Genomic DNA, 22277 nt, shown 5'->3' with positions numbered 1-22277 from the left:
AACGGTGAATGCAGGTAGGTATTCTCTAACTCCCCCTTCTCTCTTGGAGATCCTTAGATCCAACATTAGTTGACAGAGGCAAGGTCACTCTAAATAACTGATCAGTAGCCGGACCAGAGTAATACTAAATGATTAATACGTTTGAAGGTAAAAGGGCTGTATCTATGGAGTCTAAATATAACGAGTTTGAATGGTCGCATGGGCTTTGTAGTTTTATTTTAAGGTAGAAATCTCACCATTAAACCGTGCAGGATCTGAAAAGTCTTAATGCAGAGTTAAACTTATGAATAGTTCATGATTTGCTAAAATCTAGCAGTCACTTTTCACTTTTGAATATTCTGAATGAATCAGATTTACAAATAAAGAGAAATTTTCGACACTATTTAATATCAATATTCAATGAACAAAACCGTTGAAAGGACCCACCCTCATCTGGACTTGAAATAGCAAATAAAGATATAAATTCAAAGTCCCTGCCAAGATGTGTGATTGATAAACAGAGAAAAGACTGCAATTTTTTTTTGAAGTGTAACTCTTGCCTGTAAAATAAAGAATCATTATATAGCAACAAAATGTCCATGCCATTTTGGTACTGGGAAATAAAATGCGAATGTACCACTCTTCCGACAGAAATGCCAATTTTTATCATCTAGGCAATAGAAACCAGTAAACCAGAACAAAGCTAATTAATAGTCCCCTTTTGAATTGAAAAGGGTGATGAAGTTACTAACTAGGCCTAATATATAAGCTCTGTGGCTGTAGTTAAGCGGATTCCTGTAGTAGTATCCTGAGAACAATATATCATAGCACATCATTTGGGGAACGCTTTTCAATGGAACACCCACAAATGCATCGTGGGAAGGCTACCAACTGCATGAGGAAACATGACCGGAAACAGAGTTGGTTTACGCACGCTACAGTTTGCCCTTGCCATTTCATTCGTGCTTGTCTGTTAATAACGAGAAGCATTACACCTGTCAATCGTGCACAAGTGAAGCAACGACGTAACCACGAAAAGCCTTTCGGAACACCACAATAAATTGACATCAACGGCGGCCAAGAGATTTGTGTCACATCATTTGCTTGGCACCACTGCCCTAATAAAGGGGGCTATGGAGGGGCAAGTGGCGTTCACAAACTTCTATGAAAGAAATGCATACGGCTGCAAACGCGCAAAGCATTGTGGGTCACTTCATATACATTGGCATATATGTTCAGTACGCACATGGCACGCGCGCACGAAAGGAACTCTACTCTGCTTGCATCTTGCAATTATACAGGTGCCCTTGAGACGAGTCATTTCGAACTATTGAATATTAGAGGTGTCACCTTCCAGTCAATCGAATATTCGAATAATTGAGTTGTACCAAATTCCCATAAAAGCTGATGTAGGCCTAAGTTTGTGTGGGGGTTGACCTCATTTGGTTTCGAGGCATGGGTCCGTCCTCTAGCGAAAAGAAAGGGCCTATACTACAGTCCAACTTACGTTTGATTCTAATTTGTAATTTTATGCATTTTATAGTGAGATTACACACCACGAAAACTGAAAAAAGGAAAAGAAAGTTGGCCCTATCGTTGGACATAATAAGCATCAGCTACCTTTAAGTTTTCTCGTAATATCTTTGAAAATATGTTTCAGGATACTAATTTAATATTAGAATTTGTTCATCGAATATGCGAATGACGATCAATAACGAATGTACAAATATTTGGCACAGCACCACGTTTACAGGCGGTGGGGAACGAGCGAATACAGTAACACACACCTTTGTGAAGACAGCGCAGGCGCATCGGGTTAGTTTTCATTCCACGTGCCGCGCAGATTCTAAAATCTGTACACGCGCTCGATGAGTTTCGCTGCCTCAACACGTAATCAGAGAGGTAGTGCACACGACCACCGCACGTCGTTAACACTTGCTCTTCCGATCACGTGCGAGAAGCACTCTATCCATCTCTACACAGCTTCTGCAAGGTCTGTCGGTTCGAACAGAGGCTGCTTGGTGGTATTGGGACAGCTTAGCATCTTAAGATTATTCCAAGGCAGACCTTAAACGATGAAGCAAATCTGGGCAGCGGAGACTCGAAACACACATTCTCGCGGACCGGCCGAATGGGCCGACATTTGTGTTTAATATGCCGGCTATTTGATAGCAGTGAAATCTGCCCGCTCCCCAAGCTGATAGGGTTACGATGAAGTGCATGTGTTGAAACACAACAACCGCGATTCTTTGATTTCTCGCTGAGCTGAATGGTACAGCGAGCTCCTCTGTAGAGGCATCGTTATGAAGTGGTTTTGCATGTAGTATTAATTTTGACGTGCCCTGGTCATGGAAGTGAGAGTTGACACTAAAAATGTTGATTCTTTGCTAAGATCTTTTAATGGTATCTACGCCTTTCCCGGATCTCTTTGGTAAAAATGTCTTAGGAAAAGATTAGCATTTCTGAAGGCAAGAAACTCGCATCGTAGAAAGGAGCAACAGCACATTACGATGGAGCAAATGCAATTGCCAAGAAACACGACAGCTAATCTGACAACTTCATCACCAGATGTTGGGGACCCAACCACGGACGGCTCGATATGGGGGCCCTTCCACGTCGTTTTGATGGCAATTATTCTTGCTCTCGCCTTCTTGGGCAACACCAGCATCTGCTGGATCATTCTGACCGATCAAAAGCTCCGCTCCGTCCCCAACACACTGGTCCTGAACCTGGCCGCGTGCGGGCTGTTCACGGTGATAGCAAACGGCCCGCTGGTGTTGATGGTGTTGTCGAAAGACTCCCAGAGTGGGTGGACGTACGGAAACGCTGCTTGCCAATTCAACGGGTTCACGACATCCGTCTATGGCCTGGCGTCGGTGTTAACCTTAGCATTGATATCCGTGAATCGGTACCAAATGGTCCGAAGATCAACAGGTCGTTTCGCCTCCTGGTTCAATCGGTCTTCAATCAAAATACTCATCAGTGGTAAGCCTTCAGAACATTACAGTTGAACCTCGTTAATAAGAGGTCCTCTAAACTTGGCAAATAGATGAAAACATCAAAAAACAAAGGATTGGGACCTAAAATTTTCCTTGTTGTAATCAGAATCTTGTATTAGCAGTGCTCTTATTAACGAGGTTCGAATGTGTACACTTTCGTTGACTTCCAATCTTTTCATATATTTTTGATAATTATAAACGCGAAGTGTCACTCATGGTGAAAATCTTCTGTACTATTAGGTTACAAAGGGTTAGCACCGTGAGAGAAATAGTTCCGTTTGACAACAAAAGGTCATTTGCCTGCTTAACAACTTACCAGACACATCTGTACATTTCAATTTTGTAAATTTTGTAAAGGCATTTTGAAACACGTTAACTAGTATAAACTTACTTATCACAAGCCTCCTAGAGAACACCCCATTTTAAAACCATGCACTTGGATGGAAATACTTTACTTTGTTCATTTTGAATCTCGGCTCGGCCTCGATTTTGTAATATGAGGGATCGATGTTATTTATAACAAAATATCCTTACTTTTAGCAACTGGACTAAAAGTTTTTTTTTTAATTTGTCTAAACTCGTCAATTTTTATGATAGTAGGCAATTCCTTTTTGTGTCGCTACACTGCGTGTTATCCGTGCAAGTCTACCACTTGCATCAACGTTGATTTTTATGCATGCATGTGTCGAAATGGGCCAACTCGTACCTTGGTTAACCCGTACCCCGGTCAAGTCGTACCCTAAAATATGCACCCAAGTTAACTCGTACCCAGGTCAACTCGCACCTGAGCTGACTCGCACCCAGGTTGGCTCGTATACGAGTCAACTCGTACTACTCAGGCCCAGTCATATTAATAAAGTCATCAACAAAATAAAATTAATCGTCCAGATTTCGTTTGTGGGACCACACTTGCAAGTTTTACCATTTTAATGATATAAGATGAATAAACACCCCTAGCATCTAACATCGTCTTAAAAGTGAGAAAAACAGGAAAAGGGGAAGAGCAGTTATCGTAATTCATTCGGGGTATGAAAAGGGAGACAAATTATCGTAATCCGTTTGGGGTAAAATAGGAAGAAAACACTCGTAATCCGTTCGGGTCAAAATTCACGTATGTTTTCGTCGGGGGTACGAGTTGACCAGGGCACGAGTTAACTCAGGTACGAGCTGACCCCAAATCCTAACTGTAGATCTTTGTTAACCGTACAGTCCGCAATCCTACGATTTTATTGTTTTCGCTGGGCAGTTAGAGTTAACAATTGTGGATCGTTGGACTTGTGACTCCCACAAAACTATGAGCGGTTCTCACATTAACAGCGGCAAATGAAGAAAAATGGAAATTAAGCTAAAATTTAGAAACATTTATAAAACTATATTTTGTTGAGTCATGTGTCAAGCTGTAAATCTTGGTATTACCCAAGCGTCTGTCCTAGTAAAAAAAAATAAATTGCAGCGTACCTCAGGGGAGATTTTTGTTGTGACCAGTTTCAAGGGGCGGACTGCAGCCCAGGCCGAACAACCATACCCCCCCACAGCCGTTGCCACACGCCAACACAGCACTGTTTTGATAGAGTGCACTAGAGATTTCTTCCGTTGTCCGGTCAACCAAGCCATGCGCCGGGGTATGCATAGACTGCAACGGGGCCAAACCAATCAACCACGGACTCCAGTAAGAACGCATCAGCATAATTATGTACGATCTGTTGATACCGGTCGTTCCTTTTAATATAGAATAGATTTATATAATGCTCGATTACCATAATCATCACCGACCGTCTACGAGTTCCTGAGGGATGTTTTCCCAGGCACCGGCGAATACTTCAGGCACTTCGGTGATGCGTATTCGCATTACTAGAGGCAAACATGAAAGATGTCTGGTTGATAACAGACTACTGGGGTTTGCCTTATTACTGTACCATTATGCTGATCACTACAATTCCCATTATGTCCCTTGGGAACAAATCTAGGTGCACAGATAATGCCCCTAATCTCCCACTCTACCTTCATCTCCAGAGGCCGGATGGCAATCTCACATTAGCGTCGACTTGCCCCGGGTATTCCTCCATCAGATATCCAACAGCACGATGCTGTTTTCTTTTTGAAATAAAATGATGGCATGTCTGTTCTACACTCTGTGTGCACTTCATACCACACTTGCGACATCAAAGTCATATCAAGACACAACTTTATTTGCCTGTTGCCCGACTAATTGGCTATAGAGTCAGGTAATACCTTCTTGGCAATAAACGTGTTTCGGTGTACAGAAACTGTTACCACCGGTGAAACTTTTTTTTGGTTTTTTGGTGTTTTATCATTAACAACAAAATGTGTCATTGAGTCGAATTTGTTAACATGTCAACATTATTTGTTAAAATAATAAACACCACAACGTGTTCAGCTTTGGGTTATTAACAGCACAACACGTTCATAAAGTGTTACCAGGAAGGCTTTAAAAGGCGTTAAAAGAACACTTGTTTTTGCAGTGTGGCATCCCTGTATTCGAATGGCAACAGGAGAAATGGTTGCTCAAAATCACTGGAATCTACTCCTTTTTCCGTGTCTTGTCTTTCTTGCACTCGCTGCATGCATACTAGAAGTTAATTGATGTTACCGACGGATGGTAGATTCTTGGAACCTTTGGCCTTGACTAAATTTGCCCAGAGTTAAAAGTCCTGGATAAATCTCTGTGAACTCTAGAATTCTGGAAAACGCCACAGTGGATCCCTTTTGCATTAATAGTACTTCCCATTACGCCACAGTGGGATATCACTCCCCTCGATTCGTCTCTTGTAATGTGATCTTCTTAACCATGCTTTGTTTTTCTCAACCAAATAAAAATGAGAGCGGTTGTCGTTTCAACTCTACGTTCTTGACGAGCTGTTTGGCTGTTACCGGTGTTAACGTCCGGCAAAATCGTGAATCAGTTTTGATACGGAGTCGTAATGATCGTTTAGGTCTGTCGATGAACAAGGAGGTTTCAATCTGGCAATAAAATTAGCATAAACAATAGTGTATTCAAGTAAATACATATCGTTCAGTTAGAACAGTATTCATTTAATGAACCTGTTCAAGTACGACATGTAAGTGCGTTATTTACTTGAAAGTTCAAGAAGGCTCACCATTTTAAATTTGTATAGGCCCTAGGTCTTGAATGTACCTAGACATCTTTCGTGTACCACTGTCCAAACTAGATCTTGGCAAGTTTGACATAATATTATGTGCCTGATTCAAGTGGTTAGTCTTTATGTTTTGGGTACATGCTGTTACTGCTGTTTATTTGTGTCACGGGACGCGTCCGGAGTGTTCGTGGATCTTGACCCGCACTCGTGGGAGTCATAGCATACTAGAATTCCATTTCACCTCAAACAGAGGCTAGATGATACCAGGTATTGGTTGTGTCAATGCCATCTCCGCAGCACGTCTTTAACAGTTCAATAATAGTGGACACTCTCACAAGCTCTTGGGCATCTCAGATAACATTAATTTCCGCTGTGTAGGCGACAAGTCACTTCACTGACGAGTGACACCTTTAGAGCTGGTGTAATTTTCTCCTGATGTCTGTGTGCTTACCGTTTTGTCCTCGAAATCAATCTGCGAATTGCTGAAATGGGGACCGGTGCTATTTGCCATGGTGGGGACAATGCGTTCAGTCGGTCTGTTTAGTTTGGTCATTTTGAGACCCGCGTGCACTGTGCTTGACAAGTCGACCTGGGCCTAGAAGCGGTCATGTAATGTAGATCGTGCACTTGGCTTTGATGGGGGAAACTGCAGTGACGCATTCTTCGGGTAGCTTGAAAACTGCTTTTCAGCGAGGACTATAAAATTGACCACTTGAACAAAATTTCGTGCAGAATGATCTCAGTGGATGGGTTTTCCTCATTCTTCTGACTTACTGTGTTGATTGAACATCGTAAGAGCCACTCAACACCAAGCTTGTAATCACATACAGTGTATATATAATTGTTCGAGGAAAGCTAACAGAAGAATTTTTTCCGAGTCTTTGAGTTTATATGAGGATTAGTGCAATTTGCTTGCAGGTTTAAGTGATGAGTCTACCAGTCACGCGAGTATTTATTCACGTCGTCATAATGTAATAGTCCAGCATTATTTATTTACATTTAATTTATCAATATTAACAGTTTGAATTAGCAGTTTGAATTGACTTCATTGGTTGCCTTTATAATGCCTATTTCTGGTAGTTGTAAGCTTACCTGGAAATTATGAATTATTTCCTAGGTTTTGTATCGGAGTTGACAAGCTTCAGTCACATTACCGCTCAAGGTGAACGCATATTATCTCCTGGGGTAGGCAAAATCTACCTAAGCTGATGGGTTTTATTCACAAAAGATGCGAAATTCGGAGGCAGTCAGTACAAGCATTCTACATAATTGAAACAGATGCATGATAACCTTTACAGTATAAATACAGAGCATATAGAATTATTGCTATAATGAGTAATTTCACACAATGGTTTTGAATATCAGGACAGTAATGCGAGCCTTGCCAAACTGCTTGTCAACTTGGCGCATTTTTTGGAGGAATACTCAATCACCTTTGAATAAATGGACTCAACAGAGAAGTGGCCGCAGCACAAACCAGGCCCCTAGAGTTGTGTGGCTTGTATAGTCTTATCATCAATCATTACATGAATTATTTCAATGGACCCTTGTCACTGCTCATGAAATTATGTTTGTACACCAAACCATCAAATCTAATTTTCAGTTGGCTAAGAAGAGGTTACTTATCATGTTTCTTGCAGCGTCCCTATATTGTTTTTATCTTGTCTTTTTGCATGAGAGTGCAACAGCTGAGTAATCATTTCAAAGTGTTGAAAAGGCCACTAATAGATCAAATGAATCTTTCGAAAATGCACTCCATGTTCGGGGATTATTAAGATGGATTCCCATTGATTGCATATTGCACGGGCGACACATCGGGAGGTCAAGTCTGTCGTCGATTTATACCGACGCCAGGTTTGCCCGCCGAATTCATTAGACTTCCCGGCCGTCGGCCGATCCTTGTTTACTGTCCACTCACTAAAGGGTCGCCGAGTGTTCCAGAGATATTACCTTTTTGAATTGTATTGTCAGGTAATGCAGCTGCCCAAGAGCCAGTTGTAGGCACAAAACTGTACTTTCTTCCTCAAAATTTGGCGTGATCTTGATGGAAAGCACACCACCAATTTGAAAAAGTACTGCCTTATAGCTTTCAGATGAATGAAAATTTAAAGGGACCAGCCAAATTTTCTGCGTTTACTCTATATTTGTGAATAAATCATGGTAAGGTGTGGAACTGTGTTCCTGATAAACAGTAGAATGGAAGACTTTAGGACGCTTGATGGCGGTAAACATACAGGTCCCTTTTACCAATTCTTGGCACTCGCGCCGTTGTTCTGAACACCCACACATTATTCTGAGCGTGCGCAACACCGTGAAAAAGGACTGGCATGTCTGCTGCCACCAGCAGTTTATAATAAACGACTCCATTAATTATGTTTTAAGTCTTAAGTATATTTTGTTTCAGAACAAGGCTCACGTGGTTCGTCCAGTTCATGGCGAAAATACTCAAATGGTTGATCTCATGTAACACTTAACTAGAGATGTAAGCTGCGAAGACCGTGAAGTCGAGCCTTCTACATTTATACTGTCTTCGGAGCGGACTCCTTAGGATGCTAGCGTGGCCCGATGAGAATCCCCTCCCCTGTAGGCTTACAAACAGGTGTCTTTCCCCCGGCTTTCAGTTGAGGAAATTAATTCCACCCATGTTAGTCCTACAAAATCATATCGCTATTAAACGGCAATTCGTCTTAGAAACCAGACACAGTGAGATGATCTCGATGCGATACCTTTGAAATATTATTTAACCTTTAAAAAAGGGGACTTGTAATACCAGGAAAAGGGGTTTTATGATTTGGATATCAGAAGGACATATTGTAATTTCCCCATCATACTGTGATCCGTAGACGCAGGCATTATGGATAATTACACTTCACGCTTCGGTAATGGTAAGTTGCAAGATAAACAATTCATTATGTTATTGAAGTATACCAGTCTAGAGGGTGTGAGTGTGACGTACGTATGTATATAGGTGCGCACTAGGAGGCTAGGGGAAAGAGATTCCCGATCCTCGGAGAAGATTCGACGTTGTTATAGCAACATTGCTAAATGAAATTAGCCTCTCGTAAATTGAGGGAAACCCATTACGTTAATTTGGTAGTCCGTTCGCCAACTTCTCTCTCATCGTTGGGAAACAGAATCTATATCCTACGTGCATTTTATAACTTACGCCACACAGTGCACACTTTAACGCACAGAATCCTAAGTCCAGTGTGTTAGGCGCGGCCTGCCTCTTTTAACCTGTCTGTTCCCATTATGAAACCGATCTTTTCTTTCCTCGCGCGACAGCACTTCCCTTACCGGGATGGTCATTTGCGAATGGCTTTTTACCCCCCCAAAATGCCACTTCGACGCTCTTAGCGTCGTTGACGGATTATGGCGGTTGAAAGTCACAAGACCTGGATGCGTATCGCTGCAAGTAGACGGGATGCAAGGAGGGGAGTCTGTAGTCTCAAAATCACACGAGGGGATTTGATGAAAGAACGTGTCTCCATTACACCGAAATAGAGAGAATGAGAGAAAGAGAGAGAGGGGGGGAGGAGGGAAAAAGGGGAGCCAATTCGATGCGAATGAAGACGCAGAAGTTGAGTTGGACTTTATCAGATGACAAAGATTGTTTTCCTTGAGGTTATAAGACCCAGATTGGTTGAGGAAAGATGGGTTAGGGCTCAGTGGCAATCCGGATATTGCCAGTGGCTTTCCATAGGAAGTGTAGATCTGAATGTGCCGTATTGGTCAGGAGAAGAAAACAGTGAGTGTGTATTGTATTATAATTACAATGACATCCACTAAATTGCAGATTGGATTATGGCTACATTACTACAAGTGTACCGGTACTGACAATGAATAGACGTGAAGTACGCCTGACGGAACGGCATCTGGGCATAATCGAGGCAGGGCATTAATCTATCGTTTGCGTCATTTAGATCTAACTGCAAAGGTCAGAATGTTTTATGAAGAAATAAAAGCATAGGTACATAGCTATAATATCGGCGTGAACTTAGCCTAACATTTTCATTTGAATGACTTAATGAATATGATTTATATGTAACTTCCAATCTTGGCCTAGTTATCTCTGAATCCTATACCGAATAAATTGAAAACTTGTCCACTTTGTACACTCTTGCGCCTGGCACTGCCACACGCCATATCAGTAACAATATGGATGATTTACCATGTGAATCGGTGACAGGTTTGGCCCACACTGATGAGAACCATTAAGCAAAGCGAGCGAACGCAAGCGACAGTCGCAACAGGTGAATATCACGCACGAATGCGCGACGCCCGCTGTACTAGGAAATTGCGCCCCGTAAGCATGTAAGCATATCGTTTTCGTTATGTGTCATGTGTCATGCCCAAGGTGCTTATACTTGGGGTGCAGACCACTAATTCAAGTGAGAATTTATGGCCAGCTCATTAGCATTAATTAATTAATAATGTGCCCCCACAGTATCTTTTGAAAAAGGAGATTGTTTGGCCCCTAAAATGATGAGATTGTGTAAATCGTTGCCGAGGATCAACTCCCTGGGTCTTTGAGCTTTCATATGAGAGCAGAATGGCTAAAAACTACGGTTGATAAATGGTCCTAAGTGCCCGAGAAAGTTGAGGGTTGCCACTTGAAAAATGGCCGCAATCAGACTTCGGAAAAATCAGTTTTTGAGGGGTGATTTTGTTTTGTGGGAATAATTAAAAATATAATTGGTTAACCTACAAAAAATTTAAAAGAAATTAAAAGATAAGCGACCAGACAAGAATTTCATTTGTGTTTCAGAAATCTCAGCGATGTTGGCATGCATGCTACTGGGCCCTGAACAGTGCTGATTTTACACTGTTTTCAATGGGGCTTGAATTAGTGGACTGGACCCCTAGGCGCACAGTTTAGCTGACAAAAGGCTTTAAAGTCCCGCAATGGGGCGTTGGAAACAGAGGTAGTTCGTCAAGAGATAAAGATCGAAACAAAATATTTAGGATTGATATACCGCATTATTATAATCAGTCTAGATGCAATGACTCATTCTTCCGGCGTTCAGAATTTCCCTGCTTAAGGTTTTGGGTACTTTTTGAATGACTGCTTTGGGACAACTAGGCACACACTGTCTCTTCAGTTCGCTCGAATGAGCTGTTGTGGGTGGGCTAAGAAAAAGATGAAAGTCAACACTCTGTTGAATGTCATGATTGACCTGAAACATCGACAGCACTGACTTGAACGTGTTGCTTCGTAGAGGCATTGTTAAATGCGTATATTTTTTGAACTTACATGTATATAGTCCTTACTCAATTCGATTATTTTGGGTGTTGTAACATGTTATTCAACTTTCTGCTCCTCTTGAAAAACACTCCTGGTATGCCTTTGGTTATGCTTTCATTGAAAAGTGCATTTTTAAAAACAAGTTTAACATTATCCACGTTTTTCCTGACAAAATGAAGGCGCTGTAAGAGTGATAGACATTGCCCGTCATTTTGGGGGTAATCTGTTCAAATCGTACCCCCTAAAATTGCTAAATGAAAAATATCTATGACAGCAACAGACTGGATTAGGTCTTGTTCCTTGAATCTGTCATATCAATGTAATCTATGAAAGGGGTGGTCCTAGACTCTTTGGGTTCTAAACCTCACTTTCAGTTTTTTAATGGGGCTTAAAACATCTAGATCTAAGTTATCTCAAGTTTTAAATCATTCTAATCAGAAACTAGCGGGAATTTGTATGAACTTTAATTTCGTTTCTGTTACTTTTAATCTTGGGTTCCTCAAATGAAACATTTTACCTTAGTTTCAATTCAAGGTCCCCGACACAGGAATACCTTTTATTAGCTAACTGGCCAATTTCGTAATGAACTGATGCGATAGTGTACCATTCGTAAAACAAACAGAGTTAGCGACAAAAATAGTCCAACCTCTGGATGACAACATAATTGTTGATTATGACAATGCGGAGTTGTATTAGCAAGACACCAAAATGCCCTCAAAGCGGTAAAACAAAAAATGAAACCAGTGTAAGTAGGACAAAAAGAGCTTTTACAAGAACTGCATTAGAATCACATTGCACTGGCCATTTAAACAGCGCACCTGTGACGACTCATTCCGTCTTCGATATTGCCCTTTGAAACATTCGGCTGTCACGCCTCCAATTACCATCACAGGATTCCGCTTTGAAAGGCCTGCAGAGGTACCTTCTGAAGTCCGTGAAAGTGAAATATTGTCCTGTTTTCGTCAACCACTCCGAGGATGTTCTGAAAGCGGGTATTTTTCATATTTGTTTAAGCACCAACCCTTTCGTGGGTGTATAGATTAAACCGTGTGCCCGATGTTGAAGTGTTTTTGGAAGTGCACAATTTAATTGCAGCGACGTTGGCATGTCTTTTCCAATTAAGCTCAATTTGTTTTGCTGTGTCGAGATCCGACGTGACTTTGCAAAGGACTTAACTTCAATAAATGGCCAGTGTGACGATTTCCTGTCCTTTTGGACAGAAGAAAAGCGGGGCAAAGGTTTTGCGAGCGGATCAGTCAGTGGATCCAAACAGCATGGGTGTAAATCCCCAGGGATGGGGTACCTACCCTCACCTTTTGATGGTGGGGGTAGGTTGCGTTCCTTCCCCGTTCTACCCTCCCCTTTCTGGAGCGAGAAACAAAAAACAAATGTATAGGTTATAATTATGCACAATATGCATTATATGTATCATTTTGATGTAAGCTAACGGGCACGTAACCTCGCAAAAAGCATCACATAAAATGAACATTATCGTGATGGGCGCCCCCCAGTGGCGGTGTCTAGCCTCCAAGAGCCCCGCCTTTTTGAGTTAACTTTAATCAGCAGGACAGTACTAAGAATTTAATTATCCCCATATCCATTTGGATTTCCACCACTTCACAGCAGGTCAGCTTAAGATTATACACTTAAAAACCTACTTAGCTGGAAATAGCGGATCCTACTGTTGATGCTTTTCAAAGTTTGCCCCAAAAGAAACTCAAATTTTTCAATGCAAATTTTTATTTCATTAGATATTTCTTCTACAGGAAGATCAGTTGAGTTGTTTTAAAAATAAAGTTATCTGAAGTGGATTCCATGCATGTATCAAACAAAATTCAGAACCTACTCGCCAAAGATACAAACAAGACATTGTGAGTTCAAATCCAACCGTAGATTTCATTCTAGAGAGCTCTGAAGTTTAAGAGAGTGAAACGCCATTAGCTGTCGACTAACCCAGCGATTATTGTTTATCGAGCTGATGGCTGTTTCACTGAACCCACTTGGTCATTGCACTCACAACGCATGATTAATCAATGTTTGACATTAACGTAACTTTAAAAGTATTCACAATTTCGGAATCATTATGGCAGCATTTAGTCGTGTCCTGTTCAGTCATCGCCGGTTGATCCTGCATGCTGTTGCTCCCCTGTTAAAATGTTTAACCTCAACTACCGTTTTTATCTGGAACTATATAGGCCCCTACCAAATGACTTCGACATTGCTGAAGTAATTCCTGTGTTCAAAACTCATGGTCCACAGGTTATATTCAATTACCGTCCCGTTTTTATACTACCGTGTCTTTCCAAAGTCCGAGAACGACTGGTAGCAAATCATCTGGATTCGTTTAACCAAGTATACTTATCTTAACTAAGTCACAGTATGGATTTTGTGAGAACTACTCGAACCATATGACTCTGGTTGATCTTATTGATAAAATGAGTTCTTTTTAAGATAAATCTTCTCTCTCAAAGGCATTCGATACAATTGATCATAATATTCTGCTTTCAAAACTGAACATATATAGCATTAGAGGAGTGGCTTTGGATTGGTTCAGAATCTTTCTGATCGAAAACAGTTTGTCCAATGGAAACATTGCTCGTGAACTCTCAAGCCTATCAGATGTGGTGTCCCACAAGGATCAATCTTAGACCCCATTCTTTTTCTCATTTATATCAACGATATTTGTAAATCTTCAAGTTTGTTTTCATTTATTTTATTCGCAGATGATACTAATATATTATTCAGCAATGACAATTTAAAAGATGTAGTCGATATTTTAAACAATGAATTACGTCACATGTTCCTGGTTCCAAAGTAATCGACTTTCCATCAATGAAAGACTTGTTATATGCTGTGCTCAAATACCGATAGGTATAGTAACATCAATGCATGGATTCATAACTCAAAAATAAGTCAAATGATTTCCTTCAAATTTCTTGGTGTTATTATTCACTGGGTTTAAAGATCCTTACTTAATTCTGACGTTCAGCTGTACCTTCAGTTAGTACTGGGACAAATAAGGAACCAGGCCATACAAGCGTTGCTTTTTGCCTGGTATCAGCCGTTTGTCACCTCCTCTTCATTCTGTAAGTAACTGGGCTTCATTATATTCTTATGTATGGAAATAAACCAACCAAACAGCTGAACTAAACATAGGAGTTTTCCCGGTTGCTTTCTGACCTTGTGGTTTTTCGTGGATCTGTAAACACTATCTGAATAGAACAGTGTGATTACTTATTCTCATTTCTGGCCAAGGGATCATGGTGTCCTTTCAGTTGATTTTTTTCTGCGCGTCATCTTATTTTGTGGTGTAACGAAGAAACAGGATATGAAGAGTTGCACTTGTCGGCGGTTGACATCCCACGCAGAAGAAAAATGGTGGTTCCGTGTGTGAGTGAACTGTGCAATAACGCAGACAGCCCGCTACATAAATAAACGCTGCGATATATATCAGAGACTTCCACGTCTAAATAGTCTATGATTCTAAAATGATCCTTACTTTGTACTTTTATCACATGGCACGAAGCATGAAAATGATCTGTCCCGATGTTTTCTTCAAATTTACCTTTTGAGCATTTATCGATGCTTTGTTCACCCCCCCTTCGTATTTTCCAACTTGCGATTCCTTTATCAATCTGTTTAAGAGCAGGACAATTTCTTACATAATTGTTGCTTCGTGTTTGCTTTTGCCTGCCTATCGCGCAGGCGTGAAGCGAACCACTCGGGATAACAAAACAAATAATCCAGGACAAGTGCGTCTATCAGTGCGCATCAATCTCGAACTTCCTGGTAGATTTTTTTTCAGAAGCAGCACTTTGAGCCTTTGCAAAAGGCATAATAAACAATGAAGACCCATCAATTTGGAGTTGAGCTCTTCTGAACATGGGAATACTTGCATGTGAATTCCTAAAAACAAATGCCTCCTTGAGGCAAAGAGTTAATTGACATGAAATAGTTGCCTGGAAAAACTGGCTACGCCACTGACTGTAATATTTGTGTATCCTTGGCATTGCTAGAATAGTATGCCGGCTATTTCATCTGTCATAATAAATGTTGCGATTGAAATCATCCACGCTTGCGTTCGTCATTCCTCACTGAGAGCCTTTTTTCTGGCTGGTATGTCTTTTACCTTCCAAAACAAAAAGTTTTGAATCCGGTTAACCTGCCTTTGCCCGGTTTATTAAAATAGGTTTTGTATTCCAATTTTATCTGCACACGTTCCATACTTCATGCCATATGTTAATGTTCTAAGTAGCACAGAATTCCAGCCTTAGTAAAAATAAATTGTCATTCTTTATGTGACTTATTGATATTATTGATATTATATTATTTTAAGCTTGATGCATGTCGACTGAGGCCACGTACCTACATTGTATAAGCGCATGGGGTATGATTATTATATCTGAACATAAAGAATAAGGTAAATGTAGTTCATCACTCGGAACGTTCTTTGCTGAAGTGTAACATTCTGGCTTAGGACGTACTGTTGTACTACGAGATAAAAATGTCCCCAATATTATCGTAAGGCATTTACCAGTTTTTATATCAGCTTGAGGCAGATTCGTGCTTTAGGAACATGGAAAAGTTAAGCGAACCTAACTTCAGAAAACGTTTGCTGCGAAACTTGCTTGAGCGAATATTTGATCTAACATTACAGAATCGTGTAGCCAACCTCTACGATCATCCTAGGGCGTTGCGAGGATTTTCCCGGGGGAGGGGGACAAGACCAGCAAACTGACAGACCATTGAAGGTGGAAGAGATATTTCGAGCAAAATGGTGATATTTGTTCCTAGCTCTTCCCCTTTTTTTGCCGCTCTTTCTCCCTCCTTTGTATTATTTCCAATTTTTCAGGGGGAGGGGTACGCCCTCTTCCTCCTCTTATGACGGCCATGTCTATAGTTTCCTATTGTGTTGGCATAATTATTAACCTTTTGAAAGACGTTGGACGGCGCAGAATACGCGTTCTGTAACGGGACAACACTAATAATTGGAAATGCAATATCATCCATAATTATCTGCAAACAAAATTAGTATATTTTTCAGGCTGAAGATATATAGAGTCATCAGTAAGCATTTCAAGAAAACGAGACACTTTCATTAAAAATGAAAATAAAAAGATTTTTTAGAAGTGGTTCTCGGTTGGAGCCTATTTCCTGAATATCGAAAGGTTTGTGCCGGTTTGTGATGACAAATGCTCACTTCAAGTTCATTTTCAGCATGGCTGAATCTAGACCAAAATCTAACGGGTTAGCCGTTAGATTCTGAGTTTATGCAATACAAAATAACTCACGACGCACAATTTGCCCCAGAAAGATTTTTTAAGGTATACAATGCTGCCAGGAGACGGTCTTCTAACTGATGAAGTAAACCTTCATCTTTCCCTTGGGAATATCAGAGATAAGGAGCAATTACTTCTTGACAATGAAGAACGGGGGGTTATATTTATGCCTGCAGTCGCCGCTGAAGCTGAAAGCTACGCAAACAGGATGCGGGAACAACGGTTCTTTATTGGGGCAGACGGAAGGGGCCAAATCATTCATGGGTTTCAACATTGAAAGGTACAGCGATGAGCCGCTTGCCCCATCTTATTTTTGCCCCCTCGGTAAATCTGGCCACCTTTTGAAATTGCAGAGCCTGCTCGGCTAGGTCCTAGTCATTGTGTGCGTAACATGAAGTTTAGGGTACTCTGAGCGAGAAAGCTCACGGGTTTTTATGTGTGTAAGTAAGGTGTGATATTGGATGTCCACAGATTTTATATGTGCGTCAGAAAAGCTACGTGGGAATCGGTCAACACCCGTGATAATGAAACTGTTTACGTGATTTCTTATAAGTGACCGTAAGCGGTCATATTTCAATGCCTTCCCGTTGTCGTTTATTTTGACTGGAACCCCATCTTTCAATGGAAATATTAGATTTTGGTTTGTTATTGAGTTCATTTGGCTTCTTCGTGCGGAAGGCCGTAAAAGTGGTTAGGCTTGATGTTTTCCCGGAAAGTTTGATGCGAATGGCCCATTTCAAATAAGGGCAACTAATGAAAGGGGCTGGCCAGTCGTGTTATATCTCGGAGAGATTTAAGACCAGACAAGTTGAAGGTCATTGGGTTTTCAGCCCTTGAATGCGTGGATTTTCCCCGGAATCTTTGTCCAGGATTTTTCTGAAATCCTGCCTCTGAAACGGACCATTTCTTCATGGTCTTCTTAAAATTATCACCTCATCCTGTTATTGGCGCTAAATGTGCTGCTGGATGAATATAAATAGATAAATAATTAAATAAATAGATAAGAGAAATCGCTTCCCTGCAGTAATTTTCAACGACCGGGTGACGATGGCCCAAAACTTAATATGGTTTTCGTTTACCTTTACAGCCAATATATTTCTCACTCGAAAATTGATCAGAAAGCTGACAACAGTTTATTTTCCTGCCCATTTTCACTTAAACATTGTCTAAATTTAAGTGTCATCTTGGAATTGTTTTCCACAGGTGTGTTTTTGAGGGAATCCTGCGCAGAAAATGAATTCGTAAATAATTCAACAGTCCTAAAAATAAGGGAGAAATACTTAAATCCCTTTTCATTGCAGTTCATCTTTTTTTGCAGCCCCTCGTCTCTTGCCTTCCCAGGGGGAAAAGTTAACTAGCGGTTTCTTTCATCCTTTGTCGGCTCCAGCGCCTGTGATCGCGATGCCCCTTTCAATGCGTTCTTCTGAACTGAGAGATATTGTTCACGTTTTCTTGCACTGAATATATTTCGCATGGGACACGGCAATCAGTATTCCAGCATCTCGGGATATTTCGCCCCAAGACAATTTTAACAAATGTGATGGATTAAGACTTTCCGTTGCATTCTGGATTATACATGACGACAAATATAAAAACAAGTGCCCCACAAAAGTACGGAGACCCAGGCAGAAAGGAATATCATCGGGCCATTACCACATGGGTCCCCTTTACCGAGAATATCCTTTTCGTAAGAGTGACGTCGATGCAACGTAAACCACACCCACTCACACAGTAATTAGACTCAATCGATTACTTCCCGTACATAATGGAGTGTTCAGCTAATTGGCGCTAAGTAATCAGGCGTACGTGCTCGAGTGTAACTCAAGTCCGAACCGTATGGAAGGGGATTATGATCCCCGCACGCCGGCTAGGATCAATTCCAATACTTCACATTCAATCAAAGTAAAATTCTGCCTAAGTTAGGTGGGCAAATATCATTGATATTTGATTATTGATTTAATCATATTTCATCTGCATATTATGCTCTGTTTGGTCTTTGATCTAATTGTGAAATTTGGTGGGCTTTCTTTGTTGGTCGGAACAAATCAAATGAAGGTAGGCCTAATGGAAGTATTTCATGCAACGTCCCTACAACAATTCAAGCGAACATCATTATTTAATCCTGGATGCAAGCTTGTCCATAAATGATTTTTACAAAAATTAATTTTGCTGAGTTAGGTCGCGCCGAGGCACTAAAAATGGCCAGCTTCAACTTGGCAAGCAACTTATGAAAATCTGTTGACATCAATTACAAGCTACGTAATTATCAGAAGAAGTTAAAATCACAAATCGTGTGGCGTGCCATTCTACTTCTGCTTTTCCTTTGTCAAGTACCAAAGAAACTTAATCCTCCGTTACAACCTATTTTGGGTAGGATGCTGCGTTTCTGTCTCGTGTTCCAAATTTATTGCTCCTATACGGCAAATCTCAGTTGCTTAAAGTGATGACTTTATCAGTGTTCGTTGAAGGTATGACGGTACAAAACCAGGATGTTAAGTTAGAGGTCAAGGAGTCTCGCAAGAAAATTACGGAGGTTGATTGCATCAGAAGTTAAGTTGAAAGTAGCCGATGAAATACAACGCATGAAACCCAAGTGGTTTAGCAGGAGTCGGCCGTGTAGTCTTCGAAAAACAAACTTCCACACCATTATTCTTTAACACAAATGCCCCCACACTGCATCTTCGGCATGACGATAAGCCCTGCCGGCCCGCCTGAGGCATTAAGAACCGTGCTCCCAGAGAAAAAAGTTAAGGTATGATAACAGTGTTTTCTCGGCGTTGTTACGGCCATGTGATTCCAATCTTGCATGTGTTAGCACAGTTACCTCTGGTCATAGATTTGCGTGATGATGCATCATCGAAACAAGACTCCTTTCTGACGTTATCACGGCGATGTGATGTTAATCACAATGTTGACACAGTTGCCTTTGGTAAAAGATTTTCAAGGTGCTAGCAATAGGGCCTTAATGCATGAACTAAAATATTGCAGGGAATTATTTGCTTGTACTGTCCGCATTGTCGAAACGAATACATTGTATGCCAGTTCACACAAGACAGAAAAATTGACGACAGCTGTGAGGTTACACAAAAACTAAATACCTGATGCTGTTTAACGTATAACTAAAGAGTTTGTTTATCTTTTTCGGGCTCGGGCCAATGACGTCTAGGATGTTTATTTACATAAAATGGGTAAAGCATAAACGTGTATACAAATTTTAGTCTAGTCGAAATATTTTGTCGTCTTTTTAATCGTTTCGAAGTCTCGGAGCGAGTAGTCCTCATCATATCTATGAGAAACATACGACCGGCAGCCCTGCGATAACTAACTGTACATCCCACACTGGAATAAATTTCGTGTCAAAATGTGAGACGCCAAATGAATAAACCATGACTTGAAGAGGATGCATGAGGTTGGGCAAGGGAGGGTTATCCCCTATTTACCGAGGTTCAGGGCTTCGTTTTTCTCTACCACAAAATAATTTTCACTTTGGCGCCATGACATGCACCCAGTTGCTCCGTCACTGAAAATCAATGGCGTGGGGGGGGGCAACTTGGCCCCCTATGGATTTTTTTAAACAAAGAATATAATTCAAAGGTGAGTAGGAAATTAAGTAGCTGGTACATTTATTTATCAAACATTAACACCAAAATCCTCAGAAAACAACATCAGCAAATAAAAGCAAGGATGTCGGGATGGCGAGTAAGGCTTCTGGTTTTTTTCTCCCCAAACTTATGTTGAAAGAGCCCAAAGCCACATTCACTTTTGAATTCCCCCTACACCAAAAGCTGAATACGCCACTGCTGAAAATATTCTGATGTGATCGCTGATTGCTTTGAAAGCCAGCCATAAACAGTCCTGAGTTTACATATTAATTGTGATGTCAACCAAATAAGATTTGTTGTCTTATTTGGCCAGCCTCGACATGGGAACATTAATTTTGACTTTCTTTCTCATAATATGCAAACACGATGACGTTAACGCTGCCGTATTTTATCCCAAATGTTGTCTGTAAAAAACCTAAAAAATTCCGAACACAGTCACTACGGGAACGTATTAACTCTCCATGGGTTTTTGAGTTCTGTCCTGGGTTTAGGAATGTAGCCCGTGCACATTAATTAACCCTGTGGCCAATCAAATGTTCTTCAGATGTGAGTGGAATTTCATATTTAGTGTAATGACTACATCATGCTCGGCTACGAATGTTCAGTGGGGTAAATGGCTTCCTAACGCTTGAGTTGAATTCACAGTTACCAATTATTCATAAGTATCAAAAACAGTTTGAGTTTTCTGATTGGCCCAGAGTTCGTGACGGGAATGGCTTTTAATTACAGAGGATAAAAAAACGACTGAAAGCTGCAAGATTTGTCAGCAACACACCTGCCCCGAGTCCCGACGAAATCATCTGCTGTTGCTTCCAAAGTTCATTTTAAATATATAAACAAATGCTGAATTGATTACTGTTGAAGAACTCGGTCTATTGTCGTGTGACGAGGCATCCGGCTGGTATGTTAAACATACTTATTTAAAGCCACCTCAAAACACTTTTATTTGCTTTAAACAGTATAAAATGGATCACAGACGCAGCGGGGTGGAGGTGCTTGTTCCTCTTCTGTAAGCACCGGCGAAGGATTCAGAAGCACTTAGCGGTATACACTAAATTTAATAAAATGGCGCACGTACGCTGTCGTCGGGAAAAAACCCTCGCTTTGTGTGGTTATTGGAGACCCTTCAATATTTTTATTTTAATAAGTCTGTTAGAATTCTCGCAATGACCACACAGAGTGGTTTTTGTGACCGCGTATCTTTTCTGAGCCGCCCGTATTCTGTTCACGTCCCAATTCTGATGGTCCTTAAATGAGCCACACGTTTACCCACCCGCAGTGTATCATAGGACAATGACCCCTACTGGCATCGCTGTTGGACACAATTCATTCTTAAACAAAACAGAAAATGACTGGTTTGCAGTTACATTCTTACACATGGGAAAATGTATCGTATAGAAGAATCTTAAAAAAGACCCGAAATCTTAAAATTACATAATTTGAATTTCTTCAGCACACCCCTCCCCCTAAAAAGTTAAAAAATCACCACACAATCATCCACACAATGCAAATACTAGACCATTCGGCCTATGTATTTTAAATTCATCAGTATTCTGTGAAAAGTGTTCTCCCTACGTAGAAATCAACTTTCTCCAATATAACAAATGGATGTAAAGGCATAGATCTTGTCCCCGATAAATGACATAAGTAAGCCATTGAAATCCCTCAAGCTACAATCGTTGCTGTACATTGGTTGAAGATAAGCTCGTTTGCTCGACTTTAGACTGTGCAGTTCGTGTTTTGGTGACCAGTTGTCTCCATGGAAGAAGACACAACATCAAAACAGTTAGGATGATTTTTCATAGGGGGCGTGCACCCTTCACACGCCCCACCCCCAGCCACGACCCTGAGCAGCAACTCGCTGACAAGGTTTGAAGAGTTTTTTTTTTTTTTGCTTCCAACAATAATGGGGTTATTCTCCGTTTCTGACTTCGCCCTTTTTTTCATCTTCGGACTTTGAAGTCACTATAAGTCAAATACTACCAACAAGACGTGGAACTGTCGGTACATGCCAGCGAAACAAGCATTTCGATTTAATTTGAACGCAGCAAGCC

General features: G+C 40.9%; 1 protein-coding gene across 1 annotated transcript in view; it reads left to right on the top strand.

The window, feature by feature from the left end:
- The first annotated feature begins 1873 nt into the window (after positions 1–1873).
- The window catches only part of LOC110974527 (D(2) dopamine receptor-like), a 28057-nt gene continuing 7653 nt past the window's right edge, over positions 1874–22277 (top strand). Inside the window, exon 1 of the mRNA XM_022226243.2 lies at positions 1874–2964. Within this exon, the coding sequence (XP_022081935.2) occupies positions 2490–2964 (475 nt within the window). The 5' untranslated portion in view covers positions 1874–2489. The remainder of the gene's footprint in view (positions 2965–22277) is intronic.

The sequence above is a fragment of the Acanthaster planci genome, linkage group LG08 (assembly GCF_054643075.1).
Source record: "Acanthaster planci isolate LZ-2023a linkage group LG08, COTS_SCS, whole genome shotgun sequence".
Classification (NCBI taxonomy): domain Eukaryota; kingdom Metazoa; phylum Echinodermata; class Asteroidea; order Valvatida; family Acanthasteridae; genus Acanthaster; species Acanthaster planci.
The sequence above is the reverse complement of the archived record's forward strand: the minus strand, read 5'-3'. Positions and strand labels throughout refer to the sequence as shown.